The sequence below is a fragment of the Trachemys scripta genome, chromosome 10 (genome assembly GCF_013100865.1).
Source record: "Trachemys scripta elegans isolate TJP31775 chromosome 10, CAS_Tse_1.0, whole genome shotgun sequence".
Classification (NCBI taxonomy): Eukaryota; Metazoa; Chordata; order Testudines; family Emydidae; genus Trachemys; species Trachemys scripta.
Genome location: NC_048307.1, coordinates 31,539,698 through 31,566,716, shown reverse-complemented (window position 1 = coordinate 31,566,716; position 27,019 = coordinate 31,539,698). Strand labels below are relative to the sequence as shown.

General features: G+C 44.8%; 1 protein-coding gene across 10 annotated transcripts in view; it reads left to right on the top strand.

Moving 5' to 3' along the window:
* NPRL3 (NPR3 like, GATOR1 complex subunit) overlaps positions 1 to 27,019 on the top strand; it is a 115,686-nt gene that overhangs the window by 38,525 nt on the left and 50,142 nt on the right. For all 10 annotated transcript variants that reach the window (XM_034783058.1, XM_034783059.1, XM_034783057.1 and 7 more), the window contains 3 exons: positions 5,404 to 5,541; positions 6,516 to 6,672; positions 19,512 to 19,618. In XM_034783058.1, the coding sequence (XP_034638949.1) occupies positions 5,404 to 5,541; positions 6,516 to 6,672; positions 19,512 to 19,618 (402 nt within the window). The remainder of the gene's footprint in view (positions 1 to 5,403; positions 5,542 to 6,515; positions 6,673 to 19,511; positions 19,619 to 27,019) is intronic.

Sequence of the window (27,019 nt, the reverse complement as noted above, 5' to 3'; positions counted from 1 at the left end):
CTCACTCTTTTTAATGTAGATAATTGAATAAATCGACTTTTGGATTCAGATGTTCTTACTTAGCCTTGGTTGACCTAATTATGTCAGTGTACACACTACAGCCTTTCTCCCACTGATGTCCCCCTGCTACACCAACATCTTAATTACACCTCCACAAGAGTTGTAGGCTTATGTCGGTGTTAGGGTGACAGTGTCCTTGTAAACATTGCAGGTTACTTATATCTGCTGTTCGCTGCCGTTTTTGTCAATTTCACAGCTTATGTTGACTGTGAAGACCCTTCGTGGATCCCACCCCTAATAATTTGTTCTGTGCAGTCCATTTTTATTTTCATGTTTCCTTTGAGCATTGTAAATAGTGTGAGTGAATGTTATATCCAGAATACCTTTTGACTGTGCTGTATTTTAAGAGTTCATTCTTGATGGCATGTTACCAAATGTATGTCAATTATGGGTGAATCTGCTGGGTCTTCCTTAGCCAGGATAAACAAGTGTGTTTTAAATTTCATTCTTTAAGTCCAAGAAAAACCAGTTTGTTTGCAGTACTGTGGTGTAACTTTGGATGCCCTTTAAAGGCTTCTTGCTGCTGACTGGATGTGGGATTGAGGAATGTGTGAGAGTGGCTTCCAACTCTCAGTAGCTTCCATATCAAATTTGCTCAATTTACAAGTAATGGATTTTCTAACAACCAGGACTTCAAGTTCAGCCTGGGATCTGAGAGTAAAGCTGTGGTGTTTCTGCAGCTCAAATCATTACCAGTAATAATGATTCTGGGGTGAGATCTTAGCTAACGAGTTTGATAGTGCACAACACAGAACAGAATCCTGTTCTGCTCCACTATTGCTGTGTTATGGTGTGGCACTCTAGCTAAACCTGCGACATAGCTTCAGTTTAAAGCTGACGTTTCAGACTTATGCAAACACTACATACAGTCAGCTAAATTTGAAAATTGTTATGCAAATTCGTGGCTTGGGATGGTATATTTGGTAATTTAGGCTATTGTTACACAGCAATGTAAGCCTAGGGTTAGTGGGACTTGAGTTAGCTGACCTGTGTCAGGGAACCCTGGGCTTAAGTGTCTACATTGCATTTTAACCCTAGGTTAAGAATTTTCTGACCCATGCTCAAACCTTGGGTTCTGGTGTCCACACTGCAGTGCACAGACCCGCATCAAAGTAAAGGTATCCTGAAGTGTCTAGCCCCCCCCCCCCCCCCACCTCCTCCCTATGTCGACACTCTAGCCTTAGGAACATGGTGCACTGTGGGGAAACTCTTCTGCCCACTCTGTTTCCTAACGGTGGTGGTGCTATTGATGGGATTCATGTGCCCATAAGGTGCATGTAAGCACATACGCCTCATAATTAGCTCCTTTAGTGGCTGTCTCAGTAGAATGACTGCAATTTGAGAAGGCTTTATACCAGGGATCGGCAACCTTTGGCACATGGACCTCCAGGGAAAGCCCCTGGTGGGCCGGGCCAGTTTGTTTACCTGCTGCGTCCGCAGGTTCGGCCGATCACAGCTCCCACTGGCCACGGTTCGCTGCTCCAGGCCAATGGGGGCTGTGGGAAGCCGCGGCCAGCACATCCCTCAGGCCGCGCTGCTTCCTGCAGCCCCCATTGGCCTGAAGTGGCGAACTGTGGCCAGTGGCAGCTGCGATTGTCCGAACCTGCGGAAGTGGCAGGTAAACAAACTGGCCCAGGGGCTTTCCCTGACAGGCTGCGTGCCAAAGGTTGCTGATCCCTGCTTTATACTGAACTATCATCTAATCTGAGAATTGGGCTCGCCAGCTCTAGGTTGAGTCACGTTGGTAGGAAAATGCCCATGTGCACCTGTTCAGAGAATAATTAGGAAATTTATTTAAATGAAACTTTGCGATGCTTAATTTTTAAAATGGGATTTTCAATGAAGGTGTTCTTGTTTGTTTTGTTTTATTTTTGTCTGTTTTGAAGTTTGACATAAAATGAAGGCATCAGAGGAAAAACACACACACCCTCCCAGCCTGGCTACTGCCAAGCAGTGAAGTGCACCCTGGGCTTTGGGTGCAGTGTGGTTTTTTTTGTAATGCTTTTTGCACAGAGATAAGGGGAAATTCTGGGGCCGTTTCTATGTTAAACTTTTATTACTGGACTTGCTTCTGCTGAGAACTAGTGTCTGGCACAAAGAAAAAGCACAGCTCCAAAAACTACTAACAAAATTATTGGACTTTGGTTTCTGGCTCTGAGAATTGAGAATTAACGTTCTTGTGTTCCTGTTCGTACACTTATCACTGCAAATCTCTCTGGTACACAACACTTTGATTTTAAATTTGTAAACTTTTGAAATTTTTGGCCAATTTTTTTTTTTTTTTTAAAGTGTAATCTTTGGTGTAAAATTTAAAAGCATGGATGCTCAGCCTTAGGCTAGTGGGAGCTGTAAGTTCCCTGTATGGCTGAAGGTCAGGCCACTTAGGGCTCTGAATGTAGTTAAGTAGCTAATTTTAGGCACCCACTTTTGATTGATAGTTGCTCCTGGCAATAGACTTCCCCTTCTGCTCTGCACTAGCACCCTCAGCAGAGCAGCCTGCAAACCACCAGTTCCCACTTGTCAAAAACCTGGCAACTATCCAGCAGTCAGGAGATTAGTGTGACCCCGCTTTCACCCTGGTTGGGTAAATGTAAGTTCTTTTTCTAATTTGGTTCTTTTCCACTCTGAAATGTTTTAGAGCAAATGATCAATTCCCAAAGGGGAGCCCTCGTTTGGCAGAGATGGTGCTCCATAGATGCCATTTCCTTTTGGGTTATCTGGAAGTGAGACTTTGGCAAAGACTTTACAACTTTATTCTTAGTGTTTTGTGGTTTTGAAAATCCAGGGGAAGGAGGACACTGCCTGCCCTTATCTGAGCCTCTTGAGGTTGATTAACTGCCTCTTTCTTGGCATGTGCAGTGCTTAGCTTGGTCAGTTTTAATAACTTTGTTGGTGAGTGTGCTTTGAACACAGCTTGTCAGAGAAATAATTTACACAATATTTTCAAAAAGGTTCTATATTTAATGTATTTAAACAAAAAAAACAAACTTAAATGCAATCCAGAGAGAACTGAGGTTTTTTGGGTGACCGTTATGGTTCTGAATCCAGATAGTTCTGCAGCTAGAGACAGTGTTTTAGGGCTCCATGTCCTGAATTGATTTTCAGGTTCTGTTTTAGGAACTGTTTAATGTAAATGATGTCAACTGCTATGGATGGGACATCAGCTTTTTTTTATGGCCTCAACTAGCACACTCGTGTCACGAGAAATGGCTTTTTGAGCAGACATGCTTTCTAATATAGAGGGTGAGGTGTCTTACCCACGTGTGCTTGTACTTGGGTGGTGGAGGAGGTAGTGAATGCCATAAAGATAAGGAGTAAATATGTCACCGTCTAAAAACAAGAACAAAGATCTGTTTGAGTGAAGTTGGCTGCCCCAAACTCCCTGCTTGCTGCGTGTCCTGCTTTCTGGGGTATTAAATAAAAGATACTTAAAGCTGCTTTCCAGCCAAACTCTGAGATCAAACTTCATTATCATTCCTGAAGTGCATATTCTCTCCACTTCAATCCTGTTCTCTTGGGTACGCTTAAAAGTTTAGTTTTAGATGCTGTGGTTTCCTAGAATGAAGGAACTATTTAATAACAACTTTCATGATTTCCTGTGACAAGGAGGAGCAAGTCAATGGGAAACAAACCACCTAGGTGGAATCTATGGAATCAGTGTTGTGGTGACATGTTGCTCTGTAATGCCTTATGCATAGTAAGGGAACTTCCCTCCCTCTGTATCGTGCAGTAAAATTATGATGGAAACATTGGGCCCAATTCATCATTGCCCTGTGTGCCATCCAGTCCCACCATACCTCCCCCGGGAACACCCCCCACAGGGTCTCTGCATCACTTTTACAGGAGATCCTCCTCCCTCCCTGGGGCATTGGTGTGGGGTGAGGGCCAGCTGGAGGAGGGAGGGAGTGTGGTTGGGGCATTCTTATGATTCTGTGACCATGCAATAGCCTATAAGAGACCAATTTAAAGCAAGCCTTATGGCAGGGGTGGGCCAACTTTTTGGCCCGAGGGCCACATCTGGGTATGTAAATTGTATGGGGGGCCATGAATGCTCACAAAACTGGGGGTGGGGTGCAGGAGGGGGTCTGGGCTCCAGCTGGGGGTGCAGGCTCTGGGGTGGGGTCAGAAATGAGGAGTTCAGGGCGCAGGAAGCGGCTCCGGGCTGGGGCAGGGAGGTGGGGTGTCTGTGTGGGCTCTGGCTGGGGGTGCGGGCACTGGGTTGAGGATGAGGGGTTGGGGGTACAGGAGGGTGCTCCGGGCTGGGACCGAGGGGTTCGGAGGGCAGGAGGGGGATCAGGGCTGGGGCAGGGGGTTGGGGCATGGGAGAGGGGCAGGGGTGCAGGGTCCTGGCAGCGCTTACCTCAAGCAGCTCCCAGAAGCAGCAGCAGCATGTCCCGCCTCTGTCTCCTATGTGGAGATGCGGCCAAACGGCTCTGCACGCTGCCCTGTCTGCAGGCACCACCCCTGCAGCTCCCATTGGCCATGGTTCCTGGCCAATGGGAGCTGCGGCAGCGGTGCTTGGGGTGGGGGCAGCGTGCAGAGCCCCCTGGCTGCTCCTACGTGTAGGAACCAGAGGGGGGACATGCGGCTGCTTTCAGGAGCCGTGCGGAGCAGGGCAAGCCCCCAACCCCGCTCCCAATCTGGAGCACCGGAGCGGGACAAGCCCCTGATCCTGCTCCCTGGCGGGAGCTCGAGAGCCAGATTAAAACATCTGGAGGGCCAGATGCAGCCCCCAGGCTGTAGTTTGCCCACCCCTGCCTTATGGACTAGAGCAGAGGTGGGCAGCTGGGGAGCAGGGTCTGGGGCTTGCCCCGCTTCAGCGCTCCAGCCGGGGGCACCAGGTCGGGGGCCGCACCACGCGGCTTGGACCCGCTCCAGCCAGGGGCGCCATAGCTTGACCTCGCTCCAGGGCACAGGCTCTGGGGCCGCACCACACAACTCCTGGAAGCAGCTGCATGGCCTCGCTCCGGCACTCTAGCAGGGTCGGGAGCTGCTCCACACGTAGGAGCCGGAGAAGGGACATGCCAATGCTTCCAGGAGCCGTTTGAGGTAAGCATCACTCGGAGCCTGCACCCCTGAGCCTCTGCCTATGCCCCAATTCTCTACCCCAGCATTCATGGCCCGCCATACAATTTCTATTCCCTGATGTGGCCCTCAGGCCAAAAAGTTTGCCCGCCCCTGTACTAGAGTCAAATTGGTCCCTGGCAGTTGCTGAAAGGAGGGAGGTGCAGTCTCTTCTCTTGTTCTGGCATCAGCACAGGTGAATCTGGCCCATTGCTTTTACTCAAGAGAGGCAGCAAATGCTGTATTTATTTATTTTTTAATTATTATTATTTTTTTAAGTCTTTGTACTACAGGGGTGGTGCGATTGCACATCAACAACTGGCTTGAAGTGAGTTTCTGTCTGCCTCATAAAATCCATTATGTTGCAACAAGCTTTATACCTCCTGAAGCGATTGAAAGAAGCCTGAAAGCTATTAGGTAAATATACCCTGTTCTTCAGTGCCCAAATGTTCTTGTGCCTCTCTAACACTAACATTTAACTTCTCTCCCTTTGTTCCGATTGACCCAAACGTTTTACAGCCTTACTGAAAAATGTTACAGAAAATAATGAAGATTGATTTTTTTCGTTGTGCTCCCAGTTCCTGGAAATGGACTGTGTGTCTTTGTGATGTGAAAATTAGAGCCCATTTTGGTTTTCTAAATGGTGATAATGAGCTGAAACCAAGCTCTGCGCCCCAGCCTGTTCTCTTGTGCCTAGACTTTTTTTCCTCAGGTATTTGTGGCACTGTTGTTGACTGAACACACTCAGTGGCAATGCTGAGGTTTTAAAGTAAGGCAGCAGCCAGTGTCTGCATTATTTACAATTGGAAGATCTTGTCTTAGAGGTTATTGCAAGATATTCCCCATTCAAAGTGCCATCCTTAAAAGCAAACACTTCATTTTAACCATATTCATATTGAAGTGATTTCTTGTCCATATCACAGTTCCATGAAGTATCTAAATTCGGAAGGATTGGTATTTCCTGTAGATTTTGGGGGGGGAGGCGGTCCCATTTTTGTTTCCCGCTGTTCTATGGAGGTTTAGCTGCAAAAGTCACCTGCTGCGTTACTTTCATTTTTAGTGCCCAGTTCTGATCAGCAGTATACGGTGAGGTGTGTGCATTTCATCCCTGCTCCCTTGGGACCACAATCTGTCCACCTGTCTGGCTAGCTTTTAGGCTTTCCAAATGGTGATAGAGGCTTAAGACTCTTTTTGACAGGAGGCAGCTTGTCTTGACATAAACAAGAATGAACTAACTGTGAACATAGTCCTTAGCTATAGCTATATATATATAGCTATAGCAGATGGTCTATTTTTCCAGTAGCTTGACAACATGCTCCAGCTCTGTGCCATAGTGAGGGGTAACGATCCTTCAAGAAAGAAGCAATTACAGATGAGTGTTCTTTCTACAGGCCTTACCATGCCTTATTACTACTGAATGATGAGAAATCGTTGCTTAATGAGCTCCCATTGGACTGTTCCCCGGCCCTGGTGAGAGTGATTAAAACTACCTCTGCTGTGAAGAATCTGCAGCAGCTGGCTCAGGATGCTGACCTGGCATTACTACAGGTACAAGGAGCTGACAGTTTTAATTGAAGCTGTTTCAATTCACTAGGCATTTTCCTTCTTAGTGTCTGTGGTGTTTCTCTAGTATCCTTTACATGTGCATAGAATGCTCGTCTTAGCGCTAGGGAGAGGGTTGGAGAAAGGCATCAGCCCCTCCTAGTGGAGGGAGAAGTTGGTCAGCCCTCATGCTGTACCCTATTCAGAATGAACTTTAACTTGGCCTCTAGTAATTAAATTCCCTACACTTTCTTACATTGATCTTTACTTTGTAAGTATACATTTTAAATGTTGGTGCAACCTAACCTTGCCCAGTCACGGAATATCTGTTACTGTTGCACCTGGGTCTGCTAATTCACAGTGCTGGATTTGCGTTTCCTCCTTCCTGAGAGAGCAGAAATGCTACTTGCCGCTTCAACATTGTGTAGCTATTCAACCATCTTATACATGTTTAATAATAATAATAATGTGCTAACTCCCAAACACCACAATCGGATTGGGCTCAATTGTACAAGGTGCTGTACAAACGCACAATAAATCAGTCCTGGCCCCCAAAGATCTGACTGTCTAAAAGTAAAATGGTAAGATGGAACAAATAAGTGGGCTGGGGGTGAGGGGCAGGGAGCAGGGGAGACAGTATAACAGGGTCAGTTCAGCAACACTCAATTCCGTTTAGTGTCTGGACCATGGTTTGGTGGTAACCTGGGTTTCCACCCTGTGGGAAATGTCAGCTTATTCTTAAGTTGTGCTGCTGGGAGGAGAGAATGTCTTATCCCTGAAACAGGGGCTGCAACAGTACAAAAATGACAGAGTTTATAAGATAGAAACTAAAAAATGTCTACCTGTCTGAGAGGCTGAATTTCTAATGTGTGTCATGTTTTCCTGCTTATCCAACCTTCAGGGAATCTGGCTTCACAAGAATTGCCAGGCTCAATCAGACCTGTGGTGGATATAGTCCAGTATCCTGTTGCTGACAGCAGCCAGACCAGATAGAATCATAGAAATGTCCAACTGGAAAGGACCTCAAGCCCCACCCTCCTGCTGAGGCAGAATATGTAGACCATCCCTGTCTAACCTGCTCCCCGTATTGTGACAGGTTGGATCACAGAAACCCCTTGGGAACTGCTAGCTGATGTGCCAAGACTACTTCTGCCCCTGCTTTCCCTGCCAGATCGGGACCTCAGCACCCTATCTTGCTGAGACAGACACGCCAGTCTGCTCCAACACAGATCCAGAATCTGAACCACGTGTCCCAAAGCTGCAGACTGAACTGAAAGCAACTTACAGAAGTGTTCCTGTCTTTAACACTTAGATGCCCAAATCCCAATTGGGTCTAAATAAATCTAAACAACTCATAAATTGTTTGCCCTCTATAACACTGATAGAGAGAGAGATGCACAGCTGTTTGTCGTCCCCTCCCCACCCCCCCGGTATTAATACATACTCTGGGTTAATTAACAAGTAAAAAGTGATTTTATTAAATACAGAAAGTAGGATTTAAGTGGTTCCAAGTAGTAGCAGACAGAACAAAGTGAATTACCAAGCAAAATAAAATAAAACACGCAAGTCTGAGTGTAGTACAATAATAAAACTGAATACAGATAAAATCTCACCCTCAGAGATGTTTCAATACGTTTTTTTCACATACTGGATGTCTTCCTATTCTGGGCACAATCCTTTCCCCTGGTACGGCCCTTATTCCAGCTCAGGTGATAGCTAGGGGATTTCTCATGATGGCTCCTCCTCTTTGTTCTGTTCCACCCACTTAATATATCTTTTTGCGTAAGGCAGGAATCCTTTGTCCCTCTCTGGGTTCCCACCCCCTCCTTCTCAATGGAAAAGCACGAGGTTAAAGATGGATTCCAGTTCAGATGACTTGATCACATGTCATTGTAAGACTTCATTACCCACTTGCCAGCACACACGTATCCAGGAAGACTTACAAGTAAAACAGAGCCATCTACAGTCAATTGTCCTGGTTGATGGGAGCCATCAAGATTCCAAACCACAATTAATGGCCTGCACTTTGCATAATTACAATAGGCCCTCAGAGTTATATTTCATACTTCTAGTTTCAGATACAAGAGTGATACATTTATACAAATAGGATGACCACACTCAGTAGATTATAAGCTTTGTAATGATACCTTACAAGAGATCTTTTGCATAAAGCATATTTCAGTTACATTATATTCAAATTCATTAGCATATTTTCATAAAATCATATAGAGTGCAACGTCACACTTATATTACCAAAGTCCATTTTCTAGACCTCAAGAGCCAGGAGCCCCTGGTCCCCGGTCCCCCTATTGAGCTCACTAGCTTGTTAACTTGATAGCTTTGTCTTCCGTACATGTAAATGTACTTTCATTGTTCTTTGCCAGTTATCAAGCTAGTCAGGCAGGTAAATACACATTCCTTTGCCTAGGGCAGGCTGGCTTTATGCATTGCCTCCCAAATACGTTTTAGGAACACATTTTCAGCACACGCATATGACTCTTTGTACATAATATGTATGTACATCTCAAAGTGATTTTTGGGACCAGCATGTCACCAATTTACATATGATTCATGACACCTTTTAGATACATATTATGACAAAAGTATGTTGAGGAGTAATGAGTGTGTCAGGTCTGATATGAGTTAAATATGGTGGGCTCTCTGCCAGTTAGCACTGAGGGGCTCCTAGGGTCATACCTCCCCTCTTACAGTGCTGCAGGATGGTTAGCCACAGGCTGAACTGTAAGCAGTGGATCAGAATCCTCTTTCCTGGACAGACCATCTACCACTATATTTTCTTTCCCTTTTAATATGCACAATTTCCATGTATTCTTGGAGCATCTCTACTCCTTCGCAGCAGTTTGGAATTGGTGTCCTTGGTTCTGGGTAACCAAACTGATGGAGAGTGGTCAGTTAGAACCCTGAATTTTCTGTTAGAGAAAGGGCCTTAATTGCATGATAATCCATACAAGGGTATACCACTCTTTTCTATGACAGAGTAATTCTGTTTGGTGGGTGCCGATTTTTTTACTCAAGAAAGCAGTGGACTGCTTTTTGCTACTTTCCCCTGACTGCATTAGAACTGAATCTAAACCAATGTCTGATGCATTCACGTGCATTTTGTCGAAATCTGGACTGGCCAAGATTTTCTTTATCAAAACTCTCTTGACAAGCTTTTGTCCACAGCACTCTGTTTGGCTTTGTCGTCTTGCAGAAGTTTGTGATAGCGGACATAATGTCAATGAACCCATGCATAAATCGGCAGTAATAGTTAACCATGCCTATGAAAGATTGGATCTGCTTTTTGGCCTGGGGCGAATAGTTTCTACTTTCAAAGGATCAGGAGAGGTTTGGCCACCATCTTACACAGTGTCCCAAATAAGGAACATTTGCTGCTCCTATTTTACATTTAAAGGCCTTCACAGTAAGACTTGCATCTCTGAGTTTTGAAAGTACAGCCCTCCAGTGTCTCTTGTGAAGTGACCAAGAGTAGCTGAACATCGCTATGTTATCATGTGAAGTCTTGTAATCTGTTTAACACTTGGTTGACAAGCCTCTGAAAAGTGGCTCCTGCATTAATTAATCCAAAAGATAACATTTTGAAATCATGAAGTTCAAACCCATATCAGTAATAAAAGTAGATTTCTTCTATTTGTCGTTGTGCAAAGGAATCTGCCAGTACCCTTTTACCAGATCAGTTGTGCTAAGAGATACTTTGGGCTAAGCAAAATATAACATTTTATCAATTCTGGGCATAGGATAGGCATCAGAAACTGTGACAGTATGAAGTTTTCCATAATCAACACAAAACCTTAGTCTTATTTGTCTTAGGAACCAACACAGGAGATGCCCAGGGACTGTCAGACTCTTTAATTACTCCCATATCCTGAATACTCTGTGTTGCTTTATGGATTTGCTTGTGCACTTTCCCAATGGTTCAGTATGCCCTGCTAGGTGCAGGTTGGGGATCCAAGAGTCAGTCTTGTGGACCATTTTATGAGTCATCATTGGCATGTTAGAAAATATCTGCTTGTGTTTTTGCAGCCAAGATTTCTACCCTCTCTGTCTGTTAGCTCTTTGCATATCTTAGTGCTTTCAAATGATGAGTCATTGGGGCATTCAGACACTAGATCAATGAAGTGTCAAGTCTGACTGACTCCCTTCCATCACAACAAAGCATATTCACAATTGCTTCTGTATTGTGATAGATTTTAAGTCTATTCACATGCACTGTCTGTGGGCAACCTTGCTGTGGGGTCTTTTTACACTGTACATGACTTAATTTTCTCTCTCCACAACCTATAAGGGCCCCTCCCATGAGTTTTGCATTTTGCTCCCTTTTTACAGAGAACAGTTTTAGTAGTATTATCAACCCCACACCTCAAAACAGCACAACTTCAAGCATTCTTATCATACTATGCTGTTTGTGTGGTCTGGCAATCCATGAGGTTAGTTTGAACCACGTCCAGCATGTCTTTTAACTCCTTTCTGAACTTTTGTACATATTCAATCGCTGGTTCTCCTTCTGGTTCAGTACCCCTCTCCCAGAAGGGCCTGATAAGATCTAGGTGTTCTGTCACTTTTCTCTTACACAAGAGATGAAATAGGGAAAACCCTGTGGACTCTTGGGGCACCTCCCTAAAGACAAATAACGTGGTAATTTTTCATCCCAAGCCCCTTGCACTTTTGTTTGCATACATTCCCAGCATAGATTTCAGTGTTCCTATGAACCTTTCAACCAAACTGTTTGTCTGTCTCTGGGTGATATGGGGCAGCCTTCAGCTGTTTTAAATCAAACATCCTCCACAATGCACTGAATAGTTGGGATGTGAGATTTTACCCACAATCTGACAAAATCTCCTTAGGAAAACCTACTTGGCTGAAAGTAGTGAAATGGGCTCTTGCTACTATGTCAACCTCTAAGGGTAGGTCTACACTACCCGGTAGTTCGGCGGCAAGCAAATCGAACTTCTGGGTTCGACTTATCGCGTCTTGTCTGGACGAGATAAGTCGAACCTGGAAGTGCTCGCCGTTGACTGCGGTACTCCAGGTCGGCGAGAGGAGTACCACGAAGTCGACAGGGGAGCCTGTCTGCCGCGTCTGGACCGAGGTAGGTTCGAACTAAGGTACTTCGAACTTCAGCTACGTTATTCACGTAGCCGAAGTTGCGTACCTTAGTTTGAATTGGGGGGTTAGTGTAGACCTGCCCTTAGTTAAAGCAACTGCTTCTGGATACCTAGTGGCATAATCCATTTTCATCAAAATGTTTTCCCTTTGGGTTGGCTGGGGCAAAGGGCTCACAATATTTGTTGGCACCCTAAGAAATGCCTCCTTGATTACAAGTGAGGGTTGCAGGGGAGCTTTGTAAAACTGTACTGGCCTCTTCTGATCCTAGCACAAGTCACAAGACCTGCAATAGTCTCTCTCCTCATTCTGAATATCTGGTCAATAAAAATTCCTTCTTATCTTTTCATAAGTCCTTTAAGTCCCCAAGTGACCAGCAAAAGGACAATTGTGGGCTAACATCATTAACTCCCCATTATGTTTAACAGGCACAAGTTGCTTGTACATCTTCTCAGAGCCTGTACAGGAGCTTCCCTGTACAATCTTCCCTCTTCTTCAAAAACCCTTCCCCATTTCCCCTAGCTGGACTCCCCCTGGAGATTATTCTGCTTATGCTTTCTAAGGATGGGTCCGCTCTCTGCTCTGCTGCAAATTCCTGCCTGCCATAGCTTTGAGAGCTGCTTCTTCCACTGGGAGCGGCTCCTTCTTCCTTGTTCCTGGAGACACACTGCTTCCCTCTTCTAAGCTGGGGTTAGGGTAACCAGATGTCCCGATTTTTATAGGGACAATCCCGATTTTTGGTGCTTTTTCAGATATAAACCCCTATTACCCCCCCACCTCCTGACCTGATCTTTCACACTTGCTATCTAGTCATCCTAGCTGGGGTAGGATGTTTCCTCACCCTTTAGCTGTTTCTCTGTCTTCACCGTTCCCTCCTGGGATCACAGAGCAATATTTCTGTTTACAATGGGTACCATATTTAACAGGCTTGGACATAGTAATACAGCATTACCTGCATGAACTCCTGCTGGAATGCAATCCAGCATGCCAACTTTTAAAATGCCTACTATACCTTCCCATTCCAAGTGCACTTCCGCCAAAGGCACAGTGGTTTTAAATTTTCCAAAGGCCAAGAGTTCTACGCTTTCCCCATGCAGCATGCCAGTCTCCCTGACCAGAGAGATCTGGGCAGCCAGTGTCTCTCCATTATAGGCATTCTTTGCCATTCACTTTGGCAACCTTAATAAAGTCAGTAGCAATCTCCCATAGGTCAGATTATACAAAAGTCATCAGGAACTCCTCGGGTACCTCTGTGGGTCTTGTGTTTACAATAGTTATATTCTAAGGAGTGGGTGTGGGCCCTTTGTTTAGGGCATTTGTCCCTCAGGTGTTCAGTGGAGTTACATATGGAACATCATCTTGGACTGTCTTCCTGTGAAAGGGGTCTGTGAATGCAATTACCAGGAAGGGGTTGATTCGGGGGAGATGAGCGCCTGGGCTCCCAACCACCCTCCCTTTTCCCAGGGATAAACCAAGCTTCTCTCCTTATACTGGGCTGCCGCCTCATTCTGTGTCTTTTGCTCACTAGATACTCTGGCTTGTATATAGAAATCAGACAGATTGGCTGCTTTCTATGCAGACCCTAAAATTTTATCCCAAATGACTTCTTTGGTCTCTTCAGAGCATATGCTCAGGAAATGTTCTGTGCAAAGAGGTGAAATAACTGGTCATAATCTTCAGCCCCTTTGCCCATTTTTCTCATCAAATCACACATCTTCTCTGTGACTAATTTTATCACCTTTTTTGCGGTTTCTAAACCTTACCTTATACACATTAGGAGTAATTTGAAACTTGCAAAATATAGAGCCTTTTAAAATTCAACATATCTCAAAGCTTGTTCAATTTCCATTTCATTAAATACATTTAATGCTTTACCCAAGAGCTTTGCAGTCGCTATGGGGACTTGTCTTCTGGAATTTTGTGCAACTGCGAGTCTTGCAGTAGTATACAATCTTTTGTATGCAGGATACAATTTGTCCCAGCTGGGTCTTCCTTGGAGCGAGGGAATGCCTGGAAGCTGGGGGGTCTGTCCAGGCTTTCCCTACCAGCTCAGATTATGAAGCCTTTCCTTCTTCTTTTTCGGGGCTTCCTTCTTTCAGTTCTGTGATTCATTGGTGTGCTTCCTCTTGCTTTTCTGCCTTCCTTTCCTTGACTCTCAGGTCAGTTTCCCACCTCCGGTGCTCTTGTTCCTTTTCTATTTTTAGCCATCTCCAACTTTTTGGTTGGCTCTGGTGACTCCAAATTCAGTAACTCTATCTCAGCTAGTTTGAGTTGTGTGGGTTCCTCACTAAAGTCTGTCTTTGACCTTGTCTATACTACAGGTTAATTTGGTGTAATTTTATGTCACTCCGGAATGTGAATAATCCACACCCCTGAGCTACATAAATTATACCGACCTAAGCGCCGGTGTACATTGTGCTGTATCAGCGGGAGAGCTTGTCAAACCGCTCCCTGGAGGAACAGTCACCATTCCTTATTTGTATAGCCCCAACAGTGTACTATAACTTGCACCCTGGAGGGAGGCAAGGAAAATCTTTGGGCTGGCGTCTCGGAACCACGCAGCTCTTCTCTGATCTGTTTAGTACACAGGGTCTGAATACAAGCTGCCTAGAGGACAGCTTCGGCTCAGCAGAGAGTGTATCATTGGCATCACAAATAGATTTTTCTGGCTGTGCATGCACGCCACTAAATAGCCAAGGTAGACCAATGTAGGTCCCGATAATTGGGCTTTTGGACCTTTGATTGTTAGACCTGATGGCCAGTTTGGGTAGCTGTTAGAGGCAGATAATTCTATGACTCTAGGTAGTTGTTTAGCTCAGACCAGGGAATATATTCAAATGCTCCTTGCGTCTCACGGTGAAGTGCAGCTGCTGCTTCAAAAAACAAAATACAATGTAAAAAAAAAATCCTGACCAGACTTCTCAGCCAACCCTTATTCAAAGGGAAGTGCCTTCTGTTAGAATTCCAGTGTTATTACTGTACATGGTTAACATCAGAAATACTGAAAGTATGGATTGTTTGAAATATCTCTGACCTGCTGGAAATCCCCTGCGGTCTTTGTTGTTCTCACTGTCTTCGCTGAAGAAAGGTGAAGTGTATTTGTTAAGACAGGCTGGCTCTTATTTATTTTAGGTGGTTGTTTCACAACCACTAGAGAGCAGTCACTGACTTTCTTCATGTGCCTGGAATACTTTCTGCAGCTCATCAGTGAAGTAATGCACTGATTTAGCAAAGGCAATATTGACCTTTTCTAGTATGTTTATTAGCAGAGGCTGAAAAAGTGACATGAATTCTTATCCTGGTTAAGGAAGTGACCAAAACATAATCACTCAGAAATAGTGTACCTATGAATTCATCTCTGAGCTATTCAGGCTGTTCCCACCATGAATAAATGATTTAGTGGAAACAGTTAACGTTTTAGCTCCTCCTCACAAGAACTTTTTAATCTTCCAGCTATTTAGAAATGACAGTGAGTTGTAAATTCCTACTGTAATGGTCTCTCCGATCTGTAGAATGAGGAGTCCACATAGATGCCACCTGTGGAAACCAGAGGCATGATTAATAGAAGACCAAAGAGCATTTCCAATGAGCCAGTACCATTCTAGAAAGAATAACTAACATTCCTCAGATTCTGTAGTAGTAGTTGGGATCCACACTGGCCAGTCCATGCAACAGCACTCTGACTGTCAGCGAAGGTACTGGGATGCCCGTAGATTATATTAGTCCATAATGCAGGCAGCTTGGAGATTTTTTTTTTTTTTCCTACCAAAAACTGTCCATAAAGAACGACTTTGAAGTCACTTGTGGGTTGCCAGTTAAGTTTATTTTTAAATCTGGTTTTGCCAGATCCTGGCTTGAGAGCAGAAAAATGAAGATAATGGGAAAGATGAGGTTTATGGATCCATCTGAAGATCTTTCTGGGTAGATTGGGGTCTGTGTTTCCCTGGATTTCCTCTGACACACAGTTGTGGACTTTGAGGTGATGATGTATAAGGGAATTTATCTGCTCTTTCCTGAAAATTCCCTTTCAGGTCCACTGATTTAGGTGACTTTGTATGAAAAGGGCTCATCTGGAGTCAGATAAGAATGGAAAACAGGCATCCAGAAAGTTCTTGTATTCATGAGAGTCTTTGCTACACCTCTGAGAGGAGCAGCACAGAAGTGGCAAGCCAGGGGAGGGTGGCCCTATGGGCTCTAAACCTCCTTTGGACTCTCCCAATTCTGGGCTGCTCTAGAAACCAGAGCATCGCCTGGGGTAATTTAGGCTGCCTTGGGAAGATTTCTAAGTTACAGCCTGGCAGGCTATGCTGGCACTCCAACGTGCTACATGCTGTGGCTCTGCCCCCGTATGTCGGAGTTTGTGAGGCAGCCTTTGGAAAGCTGCCTGTGACTGTCTTCCTCAGTTCCTGCACTGGGTGAACACTACCCCCCACCTCCTGCCAGGTCTGAGGTTTTCATCCAGTCCTTTTACCCATTGTAGAGGAGTGGGGTAAGGATGTTCTGCAGTAAGATAAGCTATTGTTTGAGGTATATTTTAGATTTATTTTGGGGAAATTAGGTGCAATGATCCTGGCTATGGTAGTTGTCTTACTGATGAGCTCATCAAAGGTTGGGCAATCCCCTCCTGTCAGTGATACAGGCCTGGTTTGGTCCCTAAGCTGCAAGCTAGTTGGAGACCTGTCATAATGGATCTATGGACTTTATTACTTGATGAAAGAACACCTGCAGGTAAACATGGATACATGTTACTATTCGGGCAAGCTGTGCTATCCTGATGAGCCTAACTCACCTTACTCTGGGTTGATGCAGAGTTACCCTCCCACAACCCTACCCCTGTGTTTCTTCCAACCTCTGCAGGAGATAAACTGCCCTCCAAGATATTAGGAAGCATACTTTAGGGCAACTCCCATCCTGCAGATCTCAGAAAAACAAGTCAGAAAACGGGAAATGCCCCCACCCAACAAACCTCCTTTGTTTGCCTGTCCCATGGGACTATTTAAGAAACCTAAGGAAAATCCCAAACATGTACTACTTTGTGGTGAAGTTGTAGTTTCAGGTTCCCGTCTCTGTGAGCTTCTAGATTTACAAGGAACCGAAACTTTTTTGACAGTTGAACTAATTGAATTTCCTGGGTATCCAGCACTTCATCTCTAGCATTCTTAATGATAATCTGCAATCAGCACACCGCTGTAAGACATGTTAATGTGTCCCCTCCACCTTCTAGCTGTTTGGTTAGTGCTACCTTAACTTCCCCTTAAAGTTTTTAGTGTGGAAATTAATGTTTTTGATCAGTTACCTTGCAGTTTCTTGCCATCGAGTTCATATGGAGCTTGTTTTCAAAAACTTCCATTAAAAATTTTTTTTGTTGTGGAAATTTGATATGGCCCTTGCTTAGCTGATAGTAGCTCCTTTGTTGAGCTGCTGGATACATATGAGCTCAGGTTTCTTACGTAGGCCACTTTCCTGATAGTGGTAGCTTCAGCTTAGAACATACAAGCTTCAGGCTCCAGTGACTGATACTTTACTCCAAATTCATCAGATAAGGAGGTGCTACAAGTGTGCTCTTCTTCTGAATTTGTCAAATTTCCACTTTACTAATCCTGGTAACACTTTCCTCATGCCTGTATTCCCATGACAGTGATGCCCTTCTCCACAGTTTTATCTGGAGCAGACTTTAGCCCATAAAAAGGCTACCTGGGCTTTTTCTTTTTGTTTCATTCAACACTAATAGAGTTCTACTTATTGTAGGACTTGGTTCTGTTGTGTAATGTATTGTTGGAGCATCTCTCACATTAGATTGGTATAACACAACTCCATGAAGCCCATTAGGTCTTTATGCTCTTCTTCATTCTCTGGTTATGATTCTGTTGTCTTGAATACAACTGTATTTATATGGCTGTGTGACTGCATCTCTCACAGGCTAATTCTGTACACTTTAAGTTTGTTATGGCCGCAAACTTCTGATCTGTTTCCACTCTGGAGATATGCATAGTAGCCCCACAAAGTTCTATGCTCACCCTCGCCAATCTTTAAATTATGATCTGTGGACAGGAGTTAACAGCCAGGACCCACAGGCATTCCTTTGTTTTTCAAATTTATGTAAAAATTTCAATGATCCCAGAACAAATGATAACTTAAAATAGAAGACGTGACTGGAAACTGTAAAACTGATGGAGAGAATCTTGTTTCTGCCTCAGTGGTGAGTAGTAAGCATTAATGACACTACTGCTTCAGTAAACTATAGAATTATAGTAAAGGAAATCAATGCTAAGTACTCTTCTGCAAATTCAGGGGAAATGGCCTATGGAGTTAGACATGACTGTCAGGGAAGAAAAGAGAGAAACAAGTTATATTTTCTGACTGTTTTCTCAAAAGTGCTCAACACCTTGCAGCTGTCCCTGGAAATAGTGGGAGCTCCTGGGTTCCGAGTTCCTATGAAAACCTGGCCCTAACTCTGCAGCTTTTTCTCAATGCTTGTTCTCTTTCAACCATGAGGTTTATTGGATGTATATTAATATATTGAAGGCCAAAATTCAGAAATCTAATGGATGTTGCTTTCCTAAGTTTGGTCCTGGTTCAGTGATTCATCTGGTATTTTGTCTTTGCAAAAACGAGCGAAGAATGAAAAGTGTCTATCTGCTGTCCGAAGCTTTAGGATCTTCCTTATTCTTCAGGTCATTGCATTAGGCCAAGAGTTCTCAAACTTCATTGCACTGTGATCCCCTTCTGACAACAAAGGGACCGAAGCATGAGCCCGCCCTAGCTCTGCTGCTCCGGAAATGGGGGTGGGAAGGGGGAGGGTCCAAGCCCCAATGGCCTGGGCAGAGGGGCCAAAGCCGAAGCCCAAGGGCTTCAGCCCCAGGCAGGGAGCTTGTAACTTAAGCCCCGCCACCCAGGGCGGAAGCCCTCGGCCTTTGGTCCTGGCCCAGGGTGGTGGGGCTCAGGCTTTGGCCCTGGGCCTCAGCAAGTGTAAGCCAACCCTGGCGACCCCATTAAAATGAAAATCTTTGAAATCTTGATTGCTGTTGCTTTAAAGCCCCTTCTTAACACTTAGATTTTTCTGTGGTATCTTATGGTGAATGCTTACACACAGGGATATATGGTTTAAACAAAGAATGGATTACTGATGGTCACTTTCATAACAACTGCAAAGTTTCTGAGCTGACCAGTATTTCTGTGCCACTTTGCTTTTTAATTAATGCATTAATATGATGTGAGCCCATTATTATTCAGTAATATTTCATTCATATACATTCAAAATAAAATATAAATCATCTAATAAGTCATGCATTAAATGTATTTTGAGTAGTGTGTGTGTGGAATAAATGTGTAAACCATTGATGGGTGAAGCATAAAGGAAATTACTCGGTTGTAAAACCCTTTACTGGCACAGTCTAAAGAAATTCCTTTGAAGCAGGAAACATAAAATTTGCTTCGATATGTGAAGCCAAGCCCTGGAAATGCGTCACTTCTGTTGAAGCTTTGTCAGACTCTTTTTGATGTGCCACATGTTACATCATTTTCTTCTAAGCGAAGAGGACCAATTATTGCCATTGAAGTGATGTGATGGCACAGTGCTAGCTTTCTTCAGATCAAACAAGGCTTTCCTCTCAGCATAAAGTACTCTTTGCTGGGAGTTTGAATGTTGCTGTTTTGTTTTTCTAATAATGATCTTTGGTCTTGTTTCTTTCTCTCTTTTTTTTTTTTTTTTTTTAATGCAGGTTTTCCAGCTTGCTGCACATCTGGTTTACTGGGGAAAAGCAATTATTGTCTATCCACTGTGTGAAAACAATGTCTATATGCTGTCCCCCAATGCCAGTGTTTGTCTGTAAGTAGACAGACCATGAGTGCCTGTAGTGGGACTGCTTTGAAAAATGCAGATGTGTTTTCCCTGGGCATTTATTTGGGCAGGGCGGTGATATTTTCTGCTATATTGAAGTTGTTGAGATGTACAAATAGTATAATTTGCTTGAATTTCACGAGCCCTTAAGGGCTGTTCAGTGCAGGGATGAACAAAGGAATTGGGCAGCTCTTCTGTTGCAGTGACAGGTGTGCTTGCCTTCACTTGCACACTTATAGAGTGGGTAGCAAATTTCAGGAGCTCAGTACTGTTTTGTCATCATGAAATTGCTCTGTGAACATAGACCATTTTTAAACCTTTCAATACTCTTGGCTGCTGAGTATGTCCAAGAAGGACTCTTGCATGGAGCCTAAGGGAGTATCTGTCTTAATTCCCTTCCAATGCAGGGGCTTCAGGCATAGGTGTACCTTGTGTGATGGGTTTGGTTGCAGAGACCCCCTTGAGGCTATCAGCTGACATGCTGGAATTACTTCTGAGCCCATTTTCCACTGCCAGCTTGGGACTCCAGAACCTTGCCTTGTTGAGCCAGACATGCTAGACTGCTGCAACGCAGACCCAGATCTGGTCCACGCCCTCAAAGCTGCAGGTTTTAACCAAAAACTGCTCAGCAAGTCACCCATCTCCAGCACCCAGACACCCAGTTCCCAATGGGATCCAAACCCCAAATAAATCCATTTTACTCTGTATAAAGCTTATACAGGGTAAACTCATAAATTGTCCGCCTCTATAACACTGATAGATCTCCACAGCTGTTTGCTCCCCCAGGTATTAATCACTTACTCTGGGTTTATTAATAAACAACAGTTATTTTATTAAGTATAAAAAGTAAGATTTAAGTGGTTTCAAGTAATAACAGCCAGAACAAAGTAAGTTACCAAGCAAAATAAAACAAAACAAGAAGTCTAAGCCTAATATATTAAGAAACTGATACAGGAAATATCTCACTCCCAGAGATGTTCCAATAAGCTTCTTTCACAGACTATACTCCTCCTTAGTCTGGGCCCAATCCTTTCCCCTGGTACAGTTCTTGTTAGTTCCAGCTCAGGTGTAACTCGAGAATTTCTCATGTCTGGCAGCCTCCGTTGTTCTGTTCCACACCCTTTATGTTTTTGGCCCAAGGCAGGAATCTTTTGTCTCTCTGGGTCCTCACCCCTCCTTCTAAATGGAAAAGCATCAGGTTTAAGATGGATTCCAGTATCCTGTGACATGGTCACATGTCCTGTGAGACCTCATTCTTCATTACCCACGTCAGGTACACAGGAAGGCTTGCAGGTAAACAGAGCCATTCACAACCAGTTGTCCTAGTTAATGGAAGCTATCAAGATTCCAAGCACTTTGCATAGTTACAATAGGACTTCAGAGTACTACTTCATATTTCTAGCTTTAGATACAAGAATGATACATTCATACAAATAGGATGAACACACTCAGTAGATTATAAGCTTTGTAATGATACCTTACTAATGACCTTTTGCATAAAGCATATTCCACTTACATTATATTTACACTCATAAGCATATTTCCATAAACATATGAAGTGCAACGTCATACCTTGGTCTTTCCAATTCTCTGCATGTGGCACATAATTGTATAGTCTCCTCTGGGCTATAATACTTTGGTCTAATTTCACTTGATGGGTTTAACTTGCGCTGTGCAGGTGCTGGGAGGTATTGATGGCCTGTGATATACAGGAAGTCAGACTAGATCAAGAGTGGGCAAACATTTTGGCCCGAGGGCCACATCGGGGAATAGAAATTGTATGGCTGACAAAATTGGGGTTGGGGTGCGGGAGTGGCTGCAGACTCTGGGGTGGGGCTGGGGATGAGGAGTTTGGGATGTAAGAGGGGCTTTGGGCTGGGACCGAGGGGTTTGGAGGGCAGGAGGGGGATCAGGGCAGAGATGTGGGAAGGAGTGCAGGCTCTGGCTGGGGGTGTGGGCTCTGGGGTGGGGCTGGGGATGAGAGGTTGGGGTGTAGGAGGGGGCTGGGACTGAGGTTTGAGGGGTGGGGGGGGGATGGGGGCGGGGGAAGGGGGTGGGGGTGTGGAGGAGAGGCTCAGGGGGCGCAGGCTCAGAGTGATGCTTACCTCAAGCGGCTTCCGGAAGCAGTGGCCTGTCCCTTCTCCAGCTCCTACACGGAGGTGGGGCCAGGCGGCTATGCGCGCTGCCCCATCCGCAGGCGCCGCCCCTGCAGCTCCCATTGGAGCATGTAGGAGCCGGAGTGGGGCCATGCTGCGGCTTCCAGGAGCCGTGTGGTGCAGCCCCCAACCCAGTGCCCCAGCTGGAGTGGGGCTGAGCCACGTGGTGCGGTTCGCGAGCCTACTTAAAACTGCTTGCAGGCTGAATCCAGTGCGCAGGCCGTAGTTTGCCCACTCCTGGACTAGATGATCTGGTGGTCCCTTCTAACCTTAAACTTTGATTCTAAGCAATATGGAAATACTCAAAGGAAGACCAACATCTTAGTAAGTTCTGTGTGGTTAAATCAATGGGTAGCTGCTTTTGATAGGCAGCCTGTCTGCGAGCCTGTCATGTGATATTTCAGTAGCAGGTAACTCAGAAGCATAAACAGCAGCAACATGGTGGGGTCCATTACAGTCACTATTTTCATTGTAATTAATCCTAGTGGTAATTGTGGCTTCTAATCAAGACTGGGGTTTGGATAAAGATGAGCTGGATATAAAGCTCAGCCTGTCCCAGACAGAGACGATAGTGGGGTGGGGGAAGGATGTTGAGGGTATGTTGGGTAATTCCTGCTCCACTGTTAAAAAGTTGTCCACTTTTTCCCCACTGAACTTGCAGTTGGGGTGCTTTCAAATTCCAGATTAGTCCTGGAACCTCAGGTGGTACTGAGCCCATGAGCACCTTTATGCACTGGTGGCTGTCACATCTGCTTTGGATTACTGCAGTGTGTAATGTACATGTATAACGTGTAATCTACACACAAACTACTTTGAAGTGACAGCCACCATTGGTATTGGCTTTTGGACTGGCAAGTTTAGACCATGGATACCTATTACACCTGTTCTTCAATAGCTGTGCTGGTTTCCTATTCTTTTCTGAGTACAGTTCAAGGTTATGACATTGATTCATAAACCACAACCTGGCCTAGTTGCTGGCTCTCTGAAGACTCTCCTCTCTTGGGATCTGCCGCACCAATTGAGTGCGGTGGTGTTGTAGCCGTGTTGGTCCCAGGATATTAGAAAGACAAGGTGGGTGAGGTAATATTTTTTATTAGACCAACTTCTGTTGGTGAGAGAGACAAGATTTTGAGCTATACAGAGCTCTTCCTCAGGTCTGGGAAAGGTACTCACAGTGTCATAGAAAGAACAGGAGTACTTGTGGCACCTTAGAGACTAACAAATTTATTAGAGCATAAGCTTTCGCGGACTACAGCCCACTTCTTTGGATGCATATAGAGTGGAATATATATTGAGGAGATATATATTGTTGTGTGTATATATATCTCCTCAATATATATTCCACTCTATATGCATCCAAAGAAGTGGGCTGTAGTCCGCGAAAGCTTATGCTCTAATAAATTTGTTAGTCTCTAAGGTGCCACAAGTACTCCTGTTCTTTTTGCGGATACAGACTAACACGGCTGCTATTCTGAAACAGTGTCATAGGTGTTTGACCTTGTATTTAGCTAATTTAGCATAATTAGCTAGCACATATTCTGAGGGACCATTCAAGGTGAAGTGGCCTGTTAACACCCCTGTAGTCATAGGATAAAAAGTGGGGTTAGTGGGTTACACATTGTAATAATCCATAAATCCAGTGTCCTTATTAAGACCATGATTTTTAGTGTATAGCAAAGTTGTGATTTTAAGCTTCCAGGCTCATCTGTTGAAAATGTTGAGCAGGTTTTCTTTGAGGATGAGGACTGATAGGTTAGATATGGAGTGATCACTTAGTGAAAATCGTTCACCCACAGGCGATGTGGTGTTTTTCTTTTACTGTTTTCCTGTGTTAGCTCATTCAAGAGCATAGTGATTGTCTGGTTTCACCCACATAGTTGTAGTTGGGGAATTTAGTGCCCTGGATGAGGTACACCACATGTTGTGATAGGCATGTCTAGCACCCATGGATCTTGAAAGGTGTATTTTGTGTGTGTGTGTGTATGGGGGGGAGTGGGATGTATTGATCATCGTAGCAGAGGAGGGTTCTGGCAGGGTCTGGTGCTACTTAGAGATAGTGTGTCTTGGTCTGTCGGGAGCTTGCTTCTGATGGTGATGTTGAAGAGTTTGGGGGGTGGTTTGAAGCAGGGATTAAGGAAAGATTTCTTCAGAATAGGGTCCCCATCTAGTATGTGTTTTACTTGTTTGATATCTCGTATGGATTCCAGTGTGGGGTGGTAGGTGACAACTAGGGGTGTAAAATCAAAGGGAGTTTTATTTCTGTGTTGAAGCTGGTTCTCTCTGGGTATTTGGGCGGCCTGTTCCATGATTACATTTACTTCTCTGGTGAAGTGTCCTTGTTTGGTGAAAGCAGCTTTGCATGTTTTAAGATGTATAGTCCGGATTTTCTCTTCAGAATATATTCTGTGGTATCTGAGGGCCTGGCTGTAGATAACTGTTTTCTTGGTGAGTTTGGGGTGATTACTGGATCTATAAAGTTAAGTGTGGTGATCTGTGGGTTTCTTATATATAGTTGTCTGTGGTGTTCCATTGCTGAAGCTGATTATGGTGTCCAGGAAGTTAATGCTAGTCTGGGAGTGTTCCAGAGAGAGTTTAATGGTAATTATTGAAGTTGTGGTGGAAATCTGAGGGAGTTTAAGTTGTCTGTCCAGAGGCTGAAAATATCATCTATGTATCTCAGGTATATCAATGGTTTTGTGGTATGTTTGTCCAGAAATTCTTCAAGGCGGCCCAGGAAGAGGTTGGCGTATTGGGGAGCCATCCTAGTACCCAGAGCTGTTCCTATGGTTTGCACAAAGTGTTTATTGTTGAACATAAAATTGTTATGGGTGAGGATGAAATGGATGAGTTATGCAATTGTTTGGGGTGGATATCTGAGGGTTGTCCATTGTCTTGTAAATATTTGAGGCGGGCAGCTATGCTTTCATTGTGAGGAATGTTGTTGTATGGGGAAGTGACATCCATGGTGGCAAAGATGGTGTTCTGAGGGAGGTTGTTAATGTTGTGGAGTTTGTGGAGGAAGTCAGTTGTGTCCAGGAAGAAGCTGGCCCTTTGTGCGGTGAGTGGCTTCAGGATGATTTTTGAGAGTCCCCATATTCTTTCAGTGAGAGTGCTGTAGCCACTCTCTGCCTGGGAGTTGTATCTGCCTGGGTTCCTTTAATAAAGACACTGGATTTAGGACTTATTACAACAATCTGTAGCCAACCCTCCTTTTTGTCCTATGGCTACAGAGGTGTTAATGGGCCACTTCACCTTGAATGGTCCCTTTGGGTATGTCTACACTACGAAATTAGGTCGAATTTATAGAAGCCGGTTTTATAGAAATTGGTTTTATACAGTTGACTGTGTGTGTCCCCACATAAAATGCTTTAAGTGCATTAAGTCGGCGGACCGCGTCCACAGTACCGAGGCTAGCGTCGACTTCCGGAGCGTTGCACAGTGGGTAGCTATCCCACAGTTCCCACAGTCTCTGCCGCCCATTGGAATTCTGGGTTGAGATCCCAATGCCTGATGATGCAAAAACAGTGTCGCGGGGGGTTCTGGGTACATGTCGTCAGGCCCCTCCCCCTCCATCAGAGCAATGGCAGACAATTGATTCACGCCTTTTTACCTAGGTTACCTGTGCAGACAACATACCACGCCAAGCATGGAGCCCGCTCAGCTCAGCTCACCGTCACCATATGTCATCTGGGTGCTGGCAGACGTGGTACTGCATTGCTACACAGCAGCAGCTCCTTGCCTTTTGGCAGTGGATGGTGTATTACGACTGGTATCCGTCATCGTAGTATTCCTCAGTGAGTTCAATCAGAGGCACCTGGGCAGACGTGTTTTGTCTCCTGACCTACTGAACTGTCTTGACGATGATGGCTAGCAGTCGTAGTACAGCATTTTCTGCCAAGCACCCAGAAGATGCCGATGGCTATCAGTCATGCTGCACCGTCTGCTGCCAGCTTAAGATGTAAAAAATAGATGAACCAGATTTGTTCTGTATTCATTTGCTTCCCCCTCCCTCCGTGAAATCAACGGCCTGCTAAACCCAGGGTTTTGAGTTCAATCTTTGGGGGGGCCATTCTGTGTGACAATCGTTTGTGTTTCTCCCTGATGCACAGCCACCTTTGTTGATTTTAATTCCCTGTAAGTCATGTCGTCACTCGTGCCTTCTATCAGCAAGCTGATGCCACCTATCCTCTTCAGCCCGCCTCTTGCTCTCTTCAGCCCGCGATTCAGCCCGCCACCTCTTCTCTCGTTCATATTGTGCTTTTTTGCACTCTGACATTGACTGCCTCCACGCATTCTGCTGTGCTCTGTCAGCGTGGGAGGACATCTGGAGCTCCGAGAACATATCATCCCGAGTCCGCCATTTTCTCCTTCTAATCTTCACTAGCCTCTGTGAAAGAGAAACATTTGCAGCTGGTGGAGGAGAAGGAAGAGGTGGTTAAAATAGACACATTTTAGAGAACAATGGGTACACTCTTTCACGTTAAATTTTGCTGTTCACATTACACAGCACATTTGCTTTCGTTACAAGGTCGCATTTTTCCTCTTATATTGAGGGCCTGCCGGTTTGATGTGAGAGATCACTCACGCAGTGCCAGGCAACAGATTTCGGCTTGCAGGCAGCCATGGTAAGCCACAGTCTTTTGGCTTTTTAAACCTTCTTAACGTGGGAATGGTTGAAATAGTAGCGCCCTCATTTCCCATACCAAGCACCCGTTGGGTTGGCCATTTAAAATGGGTTTGCAATGTAAAAGGAGGGGCTGCGGTTTCCGGGTTAACATGCAGCACAAACCCAACTACTCCACCCCCATCCAATTTTCTGGGATGATCACTTCACCCCTCCCCCTACCGCATGGCTAACAGCAGGGAACATTTCTGTTCAGCCGAGCAGGAACGGGCACCTCTGAATGTCCCCTTAATAAAATCACCCCATTTTAACCAGGTGACTGTGAATGATATCACTCTCCTGAGGATAACAAAGGGAGATAAGGAATGGATGTTGTCTGCATGCCGGCAAACACTGGGACCATACGCTGCCATGCTTTGTTATGCAATGATTCCAGACTACGTGCTACTGCCTGGCGTGGTAAAGTGTCCTACCATGGCGGATGGGATAAGGCAGCCCTCCCCAGAAACCTTTTGCAAAGGCTTTGGGAGTACATGAAGAAGAGCTTTCTGGAGATGTGCCTGGAGGATTTCCGCTCCATCCCAATACACGTTAACAGACTTTTCCAGT